General features: G+C 42.9%; 1 protein-coding gene across 1 annotated transcript; it reads right to left on the bottom strand.

The window, feature by feature from the left end:
• Positions 1–2,107: 2,107 nt before the first annotated feature.
• On the bottom strand, positions 2,108–11,904 carry LOC110533469 (adapter molecule crk). Its single transcript, XM_021617703.2, has 3 exons — positions 11,308–11,904; positions 9,592–10,178; positions 2,108–4,894 (listed from the first exon to the last, which is right to left on the bottom strand). The coding sequence occupies exons 1-3, from the start codon at positions 11,525–11,527 to the stop codon at positions 4,760–4,762; spliced, it is 942 nt and encodes a 313-aa protein (XP_021473378.1). The 5' UTR covers positions 11,528–11,904; the 3' UTR covers positions 2,108–4,759.
• Positions 11,905–15,207: the final 3,303 nt, after the last annotated feature.

The following is a 15,207-nucleotide window of genomic DNA, read 5'->3' as shown; positions in this document are numbered from 1 at the left end:
TGATAGTGAGGAGAGATGTCATGAGGGAAAATTTATTTTTATCCACTCAATCTGTCCAATTTATCAACTTATCGCCTCTAAAATGTAAATAAAACACTATAAAGATGTTCTATAATGTGTCATTACATACATATTTGAAGGTTTGTGTCGAATTTAAATCGGGTTTTTAGGGCGGTGCTAAAGTGATCTTAGAAGTAAACGGCTTTGAGAATGATGATCGCATGCAATGATGATGCAAAAATGACTAGGTATCCCCCCTTACCCCCGTCACTGTCCATTTCTTGTTTTTAAAGGATGAGAGAAGTGCTACACCTGGTGGAAAGAGATTGTAAGACAGAAATAGTTGCTTTATGCGTGCACGACATGACACGTCCCGATGTAACAGTTTTTTCAACATTTCTCCAATACTATAGAGCCATTCCCATGTGGATCAACGCTTGAATAGAAACCTAGTTCACACCCCCGATTTTGAAGTCAACACAGGCCCATTAGTTTTCTTTGTAGCCTCGTTAGAATGTTGTGGTTACGCACATTTGTACAGAATGGGTTGAATTTACGTTAACTACTAACGTTCAACAAAATTCCAAAGGCATATTTTCGAAATGACAAAATCACAAATGTTCTTATCCTTTTCACACATCTTTGTGCTTTTACGGGAAAAAGATAAAGGTCTATAAACAATATATATGTTTATCGTACATCGTAAAAACCAAACTGGATGAGCCTCATGGTCTTGTTAAATAGCTGTGGAAGAATGTGCAAAGTAGAAATAAATATTACCTAGTTACAGTTCATAGAAGGAAATCAGCAATTTAAATAAATTAATTGGGCCCTAATCTATACATTTCACATGAGTGGGCATGTGCGCAGCCATGGCTGTGCCTGGGAGGGCATAGGGAGCTATATAAAAGTCCCACAGTTGACAGTGCATGTCAGACCAAAAACCAAGCCATGAGGTCGACTGAATTGTCTGTAGAGTGCCGAGAGAGGATTGTATATGGCACAGATCTGGGAAAGGGTACCCAAAATATTCTGCAGAATTGAAGGTCCCAAAGAACAGTGGATTTCATAATTCATAAAAATGGAAGAAGTTTGTAACCACCAAGACTCTTCCAAGAGCTGGCCGACCAGCCAAACTGAGCAATCGGGGGAGAAGGGACTTGGTCAGGGAGGTGACCAAGAACCCAATGGTCACTGACAGAGCTCCAGAGTTCCTCTGTGGAGATGGGGGAACCTTCCATTTCTGCAGCACTCCACCAATCAGGCCTTTATGGTAGAGTGGCCAGATGGAAGCCACTTCTCAGTAATCTCAGCCCACTTGGAGTTTGCCAAAAGGCACCTAAAGGACTCTCAAACCATGAGAAACAAGATTCTCTGGTCTGATGAAACCAAGATTGAACTCTTTGTCCTGAATGCCAAGTGTCACATCTGGAGGAAACCAGGCACCACTCATCACCTGGCCAATACCATCCTTACGGTGAAGCATGGTGGTGGCAGCATTATGCAGTGGGGATTTTTTTTCCAGCGACAAGGTCTGGGAGACTAGTCAGGATCGAGGGAAAGATGAACGGAGCAAAGTGCAGAGCGATCCAGAGCACTTAGGACCTCAGACTGGGGTGAAGGTTCACCTTCCAACAGGATAATGACCATTGGCACACAGCCAAGACAATGCTGGAGTGGCTTCAGGCCAAGCCTCTGAATGCCCTAAACTGGCACAACCAGTTTGAACCCGATCGAACATCTCTGGAGAGAACTGAAAATAGCTGTGCAGCGACGCTCCCCATCCAACCTGTCAGCGCTTGAGGATCTGCAGAGAAGAATGGGAGAAACTCACCAAATACAAATGTGCCAAGCTTGTAGCGTCATACCCAAGAAGACAAGAGGCTGTAGTCGCTGCTGAAGGTGTTTCAACAGGGTCTGAATACTTATGTAAATGTACGTTTTTTTACATTTTTTAATACATTTGCAAAAAAAATTCTTGCCATGTCAATATGGGGTATTGTGTATTGTGTGTAGATTGAGGAACAATAATAAATAATTTTAGAATAAGGCTATAACGTAACAAAATGTGGAAAAAGTGAAGGGGTCTGAATACAGTCCACAGTAGCCTTCCCAATCAATGTATTGACTTTATAAAAAAATATTAAATGTTGTGCAATGGGGATGGGAACTGCAATGGGAACTGCAGTTTAATGTCACATTTTCAGTTTGAGTTTCAGTCACATTCATTCATTTGTGCAAGTCTTTCTCAGTCATTGCTAATTACAGATTGCATAATTTCAAATTCACAAAACGCTTTGAAATATTCTTACACAGGGGCGACAAGGGTTGTTGGTTCTAGCAGTGACCCTGGTCTTGTTCAGTAGGGAGAAAACATTAAGACAGAGTGAAACTGGGAGGTACTACCTGAACTTGACCAATAAGAACACTGATTCCCCCCATTGCAAACATTTTGCTACATTGTACCCTACTGAACACAACACTGGTGCTTTCTGTAGAAGTCATAGTTCAATAATCCTCTTGCCATACTACTCCGTCACTGAACTCAGTTTATATCACAAACAGAGCATAAAACCATTAGACATTACTATTCATTGTCTCATAAATACAATCCCACTGCAGTCAACGCAACTTATGCAGGTTGCCCTCAGTGTTGCTTTCAATAGAGCAACCATATTGTCTATGTAAACTTTAACAAACATCTGCATAGGGCTTGTTAATAGTCTAACTCTTACTTAGTATTATTAAAAAGCCTTGCAGCTTCATTAGAATTGGACTTGGAAGGAAAGGGGGGGGTTCTTACTCTCTTGTGAAACTTGTGCACCTAGCAGGCCAATTCCCAGCACATATTTACAAAATACCACAGGATATAGTTGAGGGAGTAAGGAAAGAGTGTTTTGGCTATAATTGCTCCTTAAAACAAACAAAAAACATTTCCACAAAAATACTGATGAACTGAGCATGGCACTTCAGATCAGCTTTTTTCCATATGTCTGAGGGGAAAAAATCTATATAAATTAAAACAATTCAGACACGAGCTAGAGAGGACAAATCAACAGGCTCTCCCTAAATGACAACGATTGGCCTAAAACGCTCCCATATGCCTACGATTGGTCCACACACCCACCCATGTTACTATGATTGGCTAGTGACTATGTGCCTTTCACCCACAGTCCTTTAGCAATGTGGTCATCTGCATATGATAACGTTTAGCATCCTGCAATGCATCTGGCATGTCAGTGGCTTTGTGTGTCATAGCTGAGCCCAGAGGGTAGGTATTGGGTGAGGGTGACAGATTGGCACCAAGGGAGAGACTCTAGGGAAATTACTATGGTTGTGTTTAGTCGGGAGGAGAGAGAGAGACATTTTGAAACTGGGAGGTACTACTTGAACCTGTCCAATAAGAAACATTCATTATTGTTTTCTGTTACAAAAACGTTAACACTTTCAACACTGTGCCTTACCAAACTCAACCCAGACCTAACTCGGAGCTCCGAGTTGAAACTAAGCGAGCAGAAATGAATTTAGTACATGTAAAAACGTGTATGTACTGTTTGTTACAGTCCGCATGGGATGGAAACAAGCGGAGAGACCAAAGGATTAACGCTGTGGCTTTGTGTTGATTATGACAATGTGAGGTTCTGAATCATTTTAAATATGTTGACACATTTCCCCCTGCCAAAAAGGCCTTTGTATACAATAACACATACTCAGCAGGTGTATCTAGTGTCTTTGACATGGGGGAGGCCGGGAGGAAATGGATCGGACCATTATATAAATGAATGAGACAGGAGGAGATCAAGAGGATGGGAAAGGAGGGGACCGGGGCAGACCAAAGTAAGAGGAGAGAGAGTGTTCAAATATCTGCTTGGTATTTTTATATACAAAGCTGTTGTTTGGCCATTGTATCTCTCACAACAATGAGGTGGACTGGACAAAGGCCCCATACTTCACAGTCCTAAGGAATGTCTCCACTTACTCCCCAGACACAGACAAGACACAGTCATCATAGCATTTCAGAAAGTCAGTGATCACACAGGGCGGCGAGGGTCTGATCATGCACAGGGTAAAAAGAAACACACAAAAAAACATTTAACATAATATTTAGTATGTAATGGTGTCATATGTCATAATATTTTCCATTTAATTTCCGTACAAAAAGAGGACTTCGTAGTGTGGGGTTTGTAGCAGAGGGGGTTGGTTAGGGCCCCGTTGGTGGGTGTCCTGTGGTAACTTGTCCTATCTGTGGAGTGCAGCAATGGTCGGTTTCAGTCGCAGTGAGCGTCTTTCTCCACTAGAGGGAGTCAATCAGGAGTCAGTATGGCCACTCTTCTCCTCTAGGTCCCAGATTCCCTGTCCTGTACTACAAAAGGGTGATCCATGAGTCTGTGAGAGAAACCACATATACACCAGCGTCTGGTCCGTGTGCGGGCATGTGTGTGTGTGCGTGCGGACAAATATGTGTGTAAAGGACGATTTCATGCCAAACATGGGAGACTGCTGTGTGTGTGTGTAGTGTATCAGGACTTCAATACAGGGGTAGAAGTGTAAATTATATTATGTGTGTGTGAGTGAGAACTTCATATAAATAAATTCTCTCTCACACACATTAGCAACAACAGCGAATGAGTTGCAACTTCTGACCACTGCAGTCCGTATATCATGTGTTATTTTCGATCATAGGTGAAAATCACAGAGGAGGAATGGATTGGACTTATGTGAAGTGAGGAGTGTGGCTGTGTAAGTGTGTGTGTGTGTCTCAGCTCTCGTCCTCGGAGTGTTGGTGGTCCAGCAGCCGGACATGCGTAAAGGGAAAGTGGCCTCGCTTGCCCTTGCACTCGCCCTCCCACTGGCCGTTCACGTTGATCTTAGTCACTTTCACCATGTCTCCGACCTGCACAAAACACACACAGGTTAGACTATAGAGACAAATTGGGTAGAAGCAATACCTTTTTGGTTAGGGGTCTGCAACGTGTGGCTCTGGAGCCGCTTAAAAAGACCCTATGGGGCTCAATGATGTTCAATAGTTATTTAAAGCAGCCTAATCAATCAACTATAATAGTAGTATAATTAATACATCAAATCAACTCTATTCACACTTGAACCACATTAAAATGATTTAGCCTAATTAGTTGGCTACAGCCCTTAGCCTGACGACTCAAAGAGAGAGAGTGCACGCCGCAGCAGGTGCCAATGGTGGGGGGAGGGGGGGGGGAGAAAAAAAAAGTAACAACTGACCCCTGCTAGTTGACAAACTTGTAAATGCCATAGGTTATCTATCATCCCATCTGGCAGGGCCTGTCTTTACTGTATTAGGTCGAGGTAAAGAAGCTAGCTATGATTGCCCGATATTATCTAGCCAGCTTGCTAGCTATGCCAGTTGAGGCTATTTTGCTGCGCTCCTCGTCCTCTACACCAACTCCATGCATTAAAAACAGCAGCCTAACTTTTGGTTGCTCGTTGTAACCTACTTCTCATTTAGCTAACTTACTTCAATTTTTTAAATTTGCATTAATTTGAGACCTCCCACTTCACAGCCTCCGACTGTAGTGCCAACAACAAGAAACCTGTGTAGGCAAAAAGTATTTTGATTGTAAGTCAGAACTCCATTCAAAAGTTTGTTTTATTAGATTAAGAATTTCAAATATCATGGCATATGTGTGTAACAACGTCAGAATGATTTGATTTAATTGAGACAAACTTTTCATTGTAGGCCTGTGACCCCCCCTCAAATAAATACTCTCACAAGTATTCTAATACTAACGTGCCCATCCATACTGACAAGCACAGTAGCCAAACTCTTTATTTCGTTTCGCTAACCCAGGCCAGGGTTGGGGTTGCTTCCATTTCAAATACACTCAGTTCATGAACAGTTTCAATTGGAAATCAATGTGAACTACCGGTATGTCCACTGACTGACCAATATTGGTATGGAATTACCCGAACCCTGATTGTGTAGATCAGCAGCACAGTCCTACTAAGCCTTTACCTTGGGATACACACTCCATGCCAATTCCCCACCATTCACTATAATCTCTGTTGCTCCCCCCCCCTTTTTTTTTTATGGTCCAAAATTGCACCCTGGCCTATTCCTTAGATGGTGCACAACTTTTGACCAAAAGCAGTGCACTAAATAGGGAATAGGGAGCCATTTGGGACAAAACCCATGTTCCTCTCATGACATACAGTTATACCTGCAGGTGTGGTACTACAGGAATGCTCTTTATCAACTAGAGGTCGACCGATTAATTAGGGCCGATTTCAAGTTTTTATAACAATCGGAAATCTTTTTTTATTTTTTGTATTTTTTTAACTAGGCAAGTCAGTTAAGAACACATTCTTATTTTCAACCTAGGAACAGTGGGTTAACCTCTTGAAGCAAGGGGGCAGTATTTTGATGTTTGGATAAAAACGTTCCCAAAGTAAACTGCCTATTTTTCAGGCCCAGAAGCTAGAATATGCATTTAATTGGCAGATTAGGATAGAAAACACTAAAGTTTCCAAAACTGTCATAATATTGTCTGTGAGTATAACAGAACTGATATTGCAGGCGAAAACCGGAGGAAAACCCAACCAGGGAATGCTGTTATTCTGAAATCTCTCTTTTCCATTGCAAGCCTATCCTCCATAAAAAGGGATATCAACTAGATTCCTTTCCCTATGGCTTCCACATGGTGTGAACAGTCTTTAGACAGTTTCAGGCTTTTATTCTGAAAAATGAGCGAGAATGATCACACCAGATTTGTGCATGTGCGAGCAAGACCTTTTCTCTCTCTCCTATTGAAAAGGCTACTGTCCAGTTGAAATATTATCGATTATTTATTGTAAAAACGACCTGAGGGTTGATTATAAAAAAACGTTTGCCATGTTTCTTCAAACTTTACGGATACTATTTGGAATTTGTGTCTGTCCGTCGTGACCTGCACGAGCCTGTGGATTACTAAACAAAACGCGCCGACCAAACAGAGGTTTTTGGATATAAAAATAATCTTTATCAAACAAAACAAACATCTATTGTGTAACTGGGAGTCTCGTGAGTGCAAACATACGATCATCAACGGTAAGGGATTAATTTGATTGCTTTTCTGACTTTCGTGACCAATCTACTTTGCTGCTAGCTGTTTGTAATGTTTTGTCTGCTGAGAGAGCTGTCCTCACATAATCGCATGGTTTGCTTTCACCGTACAAGCTGTGCTTTGGTGTATTGCACTTGTGATTTCATGAAAATGTAATATTTTTAGGAATTTAATTTGAATCTGGCGCTCTGCAATTCACCGGATGTTGCAAATGATCCCGCTAAAGGGATCGGCGCGCCAAGAGGTTAACTGCTTTGTTCAGGGGCAAAACGACAGATTTTTACCTTGTCAGCTCGGGGATTCAATCTTGCAACCTTACAGAGTTAACTAGTCCAACGCTCTAACCACTTGCCTCTCATTGCACTCCACGAGGAGCCTGCCTGTTACATGAATGCAGTAAGAAGCCAAGGTAAGTTGCTAGCTAGCATTAAACTTATATTATAAAAAACAATCAACCATAATCACTAGTTATAACTACACATGGTTGATGATATTACTAGTTTATCTAGCGTGTCCCGCGTTGCATATAATCGTTGTACAATGTAACAGCAATATTTAGACTTAGGGATGCCACCCGATAGATAAAATACAGAACAGTTCCGTATTTCACTGAAAGAATAAACGTTTTGTTTTCGAAATGATAGTTTCCGGATTCTACCATATTAATGACCAAAGTCTTGTATTTCTGTGTGTTGTTATGTTATAATTAAGTTTATGATTTGATATTTGATATAGCAGTCTGACTGAGCGGTGGTAGGCAGCAGCAGGCTCGTAAGCATTCATTCAAACAGCACTTCCGTGCGTTTTGCCAGCAGCTCTTCGCTGTGCTTCAAGCATTGAGCTGTTTATGACTTCAAGCCTATCAACTCCCGAGATTAGGCTGGTGTAACCGATGAGAAATGGCTAGCTAGTTAGCGGGGTGCACGCTAATAGCGTTTCAAACATCAATCGCTCTGAGACTTGGAGTAGTTGTTCCCCTTGCTCTGCAAGGGCCGCGGATTTTATGGAGCGATGAGTAACGATGCTTCGAGGGTGGATGTTGTCGATGTGTTCCTGGTTCGAGCCCAGGTAGGGGCGAGGAGAGGGACGGAAGCTATACTGTTACACTGGCAATACTAAAGTGCCTATAAGAACATCCAATAGTCAACGGTATATGAAATACAAATGGTATAGAGGGAATTAGTCCTATAATAACTACAACCCAAAAGTTTGTACCTGGGAATATTGAAGACTCATGTTAAAAGGAACCACCAGCTTTCATATGTTCTCATGTTCTGAGCAAGGAACTTAAACGTTAGCTTTCTTTCATGGCACATATTGCACTTTTACTTTCTTCTCCAACACTTTGTTTTTGCATTATTTAAACCAAATTTAACATGTTTCATTATTTATTTGAGGCTAAATATATTTTTATTGATTTTATATTATATTAAGTTAAAATAAGTGTTCATTCAGTATTGTTGTAATTGTAATTCTTACAAATACATTTTCTTAAAAAAAAGTTTTTTTTTTTAAATTATTTTTTTTTTTTTTTTTTTAAATCGGCAGATTAATCGGGATCTGCTTTTTTGGTCCTCCAATAATTGGTATCGGTATCAGAGTTGAAGAATCATAATTGGTCAATCTCTATTATCAATACTGACAAATTGGACTCTTAAACTGCAAGCTATGATCTGTGAGGCAACCTTTGTTCAGGCATTGCCATTTCTACTGTACGACTCGCAACCTTCAAACAGCTTCTAATCTTAAAGGGTTAGTTCTACAAAACTACATATTTATGTGGAGCTGAACTATACCTTTAATAGGTATTTAATAGGCGTTTGTCTCATTTTGTCCGTTTGTTTCTCTACTTAATTATACAAGAGGAGTAGAAGAGCACAAAAAGTGTAGTCTTTGGTACAGAGAGGGATGAAGGTGAGAGAAATAGAAAGAGAGGGTGCACTTCTTCATCTCTAATCTGTATTTGATAACCAGGACAGTGACCTCTCTGACTCCAGCCAGCCTCATTTATTCATTGTGTTATTATTTTTTAACTGCATTGTTGGGAAGGGCTCGTAAGCAAGTATTTCATGGCCCGTTCTGAAGGTTGGGCCCAGGCGTGTTGAAAAAGGGCTGAGCATACTGGCCCGACTCCCCTAGAGGCAGGTAGGGCAGCTGGGGCACTGCTCCGTCCATAGTACTGCCCCCACTATAATTTATATATATTTTTTTACTTTACTTTGCATCGTTGTATTTAGCGCATGTGACAGTACTAGCTCTCCTCTCGGTCTGCTTTTCTCTATATTCATGAACCCATTATACATGTCATTGTGTATGTGTGTGTGTCTGTGTAAGCATGCAAGTGTGCCTGCCCACATGTGTATGGATGGTTGTGTATACTTAGAGGAAAGAGTAAGCAATTACAGCAGCAGCAGCCTGGCTCTCTGAGCAGAGAGAACATATAGGGGACATGAAACAGAAAAGAGGGAGAGAGTGCCATGAGGCACAGAGGAAGGCGAAGGGGGTGAACCAATACCTCCAAGGCGAGGGCCGTCTTGTCGTAGGCGTTGGGCACCCTTTTCTGAATGGCGCGGGCATAGACGGGCCCGTTCTGCAGGTTGGGCAGGGGAGTGTTAACCATGGGCTGGGCATACTGGCCTGGCTCTCCCAGAGGCGGGGGCAACTGAGGTACTGCTCCATCTGTAGTGCTGCCCCCAACACCCGCCGGCCCTCCCGCCACCGAGGTGGGCGAGGCGGGTCGGTACTTCTCCACATAGGGTACGGGGATCATGCCGGCGCGGCACTCCTGGTTAGCCGCGTTCCACCACTGCTCCTCAGGCTTCTCCAGCACACGCAGCACGTCACCCTTGCGGAAGGGCAGGTCCTCCTCGTCGTTGCCGGGGAAGTCGAAGAGGGCGCGAACAAACTCTGCCTCCTGCGGGGCACTGCCCGATGCAGTGGGAGGGGCGGTGGCGGCACAGCTCACAAAGCTAGTGTGCTTGGCCTTGCTGATGGGCTCGATCAGCGTGGTGGTGTCCAGGTAGTGGATCTTGTAGAACTCCAGAAGGATGGGCAGGGCGTCAAACTCCTGGTCCCCGATGCGGAACCGCGGAGGGGCCAAACCTGGATGGCGAGAGGATGACAGATTTATTTTTTAAATTATCTTGGAACCCTGAGGCTACTGAAACTTAAAGTGCCTCACAGCTGAGCATTCTTCTGACAATCGAGTCCTAACAAAACAATTAGGCTTAAGCCAAGGACTTAGCTGAAATAGTTTGTTTAAGCCTCCCACGGCTTCACATACAGCATGTATACACTCCCTGTCACAACTTTTGCAAGTTTATTAAGAAAAACAATCTGTTCCAGAAGATATAGACCTACTCATTCGATAGTTTTCAATTCAATTTGACAGCTTTGCTAATGGTCACACACTCGCAAAGCCTGCAAGTTAGGACATGTATGGTGAAATTTCCAAAAGGAAGTAGCCTAAACAAATAAAAAAGTCCTGAGTGTGTGTGTGTGTGTGTGTGTGTGTGTGTGTGTGTATGTGTGTAATTAAAACAGGGCAGGACCACATGCATTCCACACACACCATTCGAGAACAGTCATCCTCCAATTGTGACAGCATGTCCATTCATTCATAGGATCAGCCCAATCCGACCACTCACTCACTTTCTACCTGGCTCTTACTAAAGGCAAAGTACCGAAAGCCTGCAGCTGACAAAACTAAACAAAGACATTTAAAAACCCACCATTACTACGGTTACAAAAACCACAGCCAGGTATGTGTAGCAAGGTAAACACACTACAAAATCCCTAAGTAAATACTGTATTTCCAAATCTTGGTGACTGTTCACATTTGAGCTCACTAGCGAGCCCAGACCACGACTAAGTTAATTGACACAAACTACATAATGACTGTCAAGTAGTTAACATAACTAGGGGGTTACTTGTTTCTGTGCAGCCATAGTTTGCCTTCCGTTCCAAAAGCTAGCTTCAGTCCGACCGTAAACAAGAATGATAGCTAGCTACTGATACTAAGTGTTCATAGTGTAATACAGTTTTCAAACGTATACTCAATTTTGTTTAGCAAACTAACATTAGCTATGTCTGGTGTAGCCAGCCGAACTAAATTATCTTAAACGTAGACGTAGTTATGTACCGCTAGCTAGCGCCCGCTATAACTGGGTCAGTGGTGTTTTCCCACGTTAGCGAGCTAGTATGAGACAGTAAACTAGTTATCTAATCTTACCTGATCCAGATTGCCGGTTGTTGCTGATGCTGTTGATTATATAATGTGATACTTTTGAGTTCTCTGAAACGGATAGCACGTAGTCCCCGGGACTGGTAATAGAGTCTCTGACGAGAAACACGCCATGTCTCTGACCCTGCAAGAGGAAAACCGCCTCCTGTCGGCTCAACCTTCCCCAGTACCAGCTAGCACGATCCTCCGCATCAAAATTCCCGGCCATTACTGCAAATCCACTCCGAGGCCTTCCCCTTGCCTCTCCCTGTCCACAACTAGGATTCAACTCATACAACTTTGTTTCACTGTAAGAACACGCTCCGGGAAAAGACACGGCATCGATACCGCTTTAAACCGTTAGATGTATATAAATGTAACCGACTACCACAAAACAATACTGTCCCCCCCTTAAGAATTAATTGTTGCAACCAGAACTATATAATGTATTTATTTATCAAGGCGTTTTTAAATTAAATCTGAAGTCATTTGCAACGTGAAACTCAGGGGCTGAAATGGCGGATCTTGGGGTAAAGGTTGACTTCATCCCCCTGGATTTAACTGGGCGTAGTTTGTCACGATGGGGCATGTCCGCTAGAGGCTGCCACTGAGGTATGGAATGTCATGATGGGCATCACATCCATCCATTTTGAGAAGGTCGAGAAATGTTGATCACATGCTCTGACTTCAAAACTCAGCTGGCTGCTTGTTAAATATTACAATACCAGGTTATTTCGCCTGGACCGAAATATTTTGTTATTGACAAGTAAAAAACAAGAAGACGAATATGCCGTTTCAACAATTTGACACTAGATGTCATTCAAATGTCACTCCTGAACGCCAAGGTAGGTGTGGTGAGAACTCGTTCTGGTGGAATACGAAGACACGAGCGCTTATTTCAAAGAGCGCTCCGTAAGCCACGCCCCAGTGGGTAGAGCTGGACATGTTGAACTGGATCACGTTTTAATACGATTAAAAGACTCTCATTTTACAGTGGGTCCGCCATGGTTCTGTGTAGCTTAGTTATGCTGATATATTTCCAGTTAATTTGGTCTTTGACGTAGTAAGTAAAACATGGAAACAACAATGATCGAGTCACAGACAGTTCGCAGTAGAACTAAACAGAGAAGGGCATCGTTTACTACTTAAATTATTGGGATCATCTGGTTACCGCCAGTGTTTGGAATATGACGAGCTCGTTGACAAAACAGACCATGAGACGCCTTTTTTACACCGATATTTATTTGTTAAAGGTCCGCGGTGGGTCGGTGTAAACTATGCGATTAAATTGGAAGAACGTTTATAGCAGTGAATGTAATCTATTAATGTACTTTTATAGTATTTTTAAGTAGCAGCCATACAACAGCCAGGGAAACTTATTGTACTCACTCTCTAACATTCCGATTTTTCTGCCTGACTGGCGCTCTTTATCTGAATTTATCCATGATTTCCAGGTAATCACAACAAAACTACTTATTTTGCTCAAATAGAGATAATTAAATGGTGTTTTCTTTGAAAAGATTGGTCAGGCCAGAATACAACATTCTGTTTTCTGCATGAGTTTGGCGCTGTTTATTGCAATTTTCTGGATTGTCATGTGATCAGAATAAAACGTAAATATTGAAGACTCATCTCTTCAGTAGGGCCTATGATTGAGTGTAGTCTGGCCCAGGAGTGTGAAGGTGAACGGAAAGGCACTGAAGCAACGAAACGCCCTTGCTGTCTCTGCCTGGCCGGTTCCCCTCTCTCCACTGGGATTCTCTGCCTCTAACCCTATTACAGGGGCTGAGTCACTGGCTTACTGGTGCTCTTTCATGCCGTCCCTAGGAGGGGTGCATCACTTGAGTGATCTTCCTGTCTGGGTTGGCGCCACCCCCTTGGGTTGTGCCGTGGCGGAGATCTTTGTGGGCTATACTCGGCCTTGTCTCAGGATGGTAAGTTGGTGGTTGAAGATATCCCTCTAGTGGTGTGGGGGCTGTGCTTTGGCAAAGTGGGTGGGGTCATATCCTGCCTGTTTGGCCCTGTCCGGGGGTATCATTGGATGGGGCCACAGTGCCTCCCGACCCCTCCTGTCTCAGCCTCCAGTATTTATGCTGCAGTAGATTGTGTCGGGGGGCTAGGGTCAGTCTGTTATATCTGGAGTACTTCTGTCTTATCCGGTGTCCTGTGTGAATTTAAGTATGCTCTCTAATTCTTTCTCTCTTTTTCTTTCTCTCTCTGAGGACCTGAGCCCTAAGACCATGCCTCAGGACTACCTGGCCTGATGACTCCTTGCTGTCCCCAGTCCACCTGGCCGTGCTGCTGTCCAGTTTCAACTGTTCTGCCTGCGGCTATGGAACCCTGACCTGTTCACCGGACGTGCTACCTGTCCCAGACCTGCTGTTTTCAACTCTCTAGAGACAGCAGGAGCGGTAGAGATACTCTAAATGATCGGCTATGAAAAGCCAACTAACATTTACTCCTGAGGTGCTGACCTGTTGCACCCTCGACAACGACTGTGATTATTATCATTTGACCCCGCTGGTCATCTATGAACATTTGAACATCTTGGCCATGTTCTGTTATAATCTCCACCTGGCACAGCCAGAAGAGGACTGGCCACCCGTCATAGCCTGGTTCCTCAAAGTTTATTCCTAGGATCTGGCCTTTCTAGGGAGTTTTTCCTAGCCACTGTGCTTCTACACCTGCATTGCTTGCTGTTTTAGTGTTTCTGTACAGCACTTTGTGACATCAGCTGATGTAAGAAGGGCTTTATAAATACATTTGAAATTTGATATAATTATTTACTCAACTACAGCTTGAAATAGTATTTCTTAAAAAAGATGCGCCTGGCTGACATGGACTGTTTCCCTACCTTATTCCCTTTGTGGTTATCCCTGGTTGTTGGTTATTTACCAGGTAACAAGTGAAAATGAAACAAGGACCGAAGCAATAGGCTCCTTATTTTACTCAACTAGAGGGTTTCTTTGAAGAGATTGTCCATGGCTGACTTTAAAAATACATTAAGGGGAAAGGATCCACAGAGAGGCTGATTATCTTTCTGCACATCTCTTTATGTCCAATGCTGGCTGCCATTGATATCATATCACAGGGGCACAACTTTGATTTTTAAAGTGGGGGGGACATAACCTGGCGAGGGTCTGGGGGAGGACTTTTTTTGGCCATCTAAAGCTGCTTTCCTGCATTTCTACACAATCCAATATGTTGTATTTCTGTCTGTAATAAAGCCCTTTTGTGGGGAACAACTTTGATTGGCTGGGCCTGGGTGATGCCTGTGCACCTGCCTAGTCATTTGAAATCCATAAATTAGCGACTGATTAACTTATAATGAATACTTTCATGTGACTGTTGCGCAAAATAAATTCAATTGAAAAAAATCTCATCTTTTAAATGGTTGCATGTTGTTCAGTATAATTAATATCACTGTTGAGCTCTTTTTACTTGCACACAATATAGCTGGATCCACCGCTCTGCAGCACCCCAACCCAACACACCCTACTCAGCTTTAGGATCTTAGTGAAACATTTATTACTGGTTTCAGGTGTGTTAGGCCAAGGCCAGAGTGACAACACACAGGACAGCAGAGCAGCCAAGCAGTTAGGGACTGCCTAAATAGATATCTCCCCTGAGATATTATGTTTTCAATACAGACTCCTTTCTATCGTTCACTGATATTGTTAATATACTGCAAAAGTCACAAGCTCAATAGACTGGTCTTCCCTGGCTGTCTGTCCCTGCTGGGACACCTGTCACCATCTGATCCTGCTTAGACATGATGAGCATAGTGTTGTGTACTGACTGCACCATGACAGTGAAGCCAGTAGAGATGTTAATTACTGTGTTTGAAAAGTGAAAAGTAGGGAATTAGCTTGGGAAACTGACAGATCAATAACGTTACATTGCTATACT

This window comes from Oncorhynchus mykiss, chromosome 10 (genome assembly GCF_013265735.2).
Source record: "Oncorhynchus mykiss isolate Arlee chromosome 10, USDA_OmykA_1.1, whole genome shotgun sequence".
NCBI classification, from domain to species: domain Eukaryota; kingdom Metazoa; phylum Chordata; class Actinopteri; order Salmoniformes; family Salmonidae; genus Oncorhynchus; species Oncorhynchus mykiss.
Note: the sequence above shows the minus strand (reverse complement) of the source record. Positions and strands in the feature narration are given on the sequence as shown.

Coding starts and splice junctions, on each gene's coding strand:
- LOC110533469 (XM_021617703.2), bottom strand. CDS start 11,527: ATGGCCGGGAATTTTGATGCGGAGGATCGTGCTAGCTGGTACTGGGGA. Junction 10,179..11,307: donor CAACCGGCAATCTGGATCAG/GTAAGATTAGAT, acceptor CTCGCCATCCAG/GTTTGGCCCCTCCGCGGTTC. Junction 4,895..9,591: donor AGACGGCCCTCGCCTTGGAG/GTATTGGTTCAC, acceptor TGTTTTGTGCAG/GTCGGAGACATGGTGAAAGT.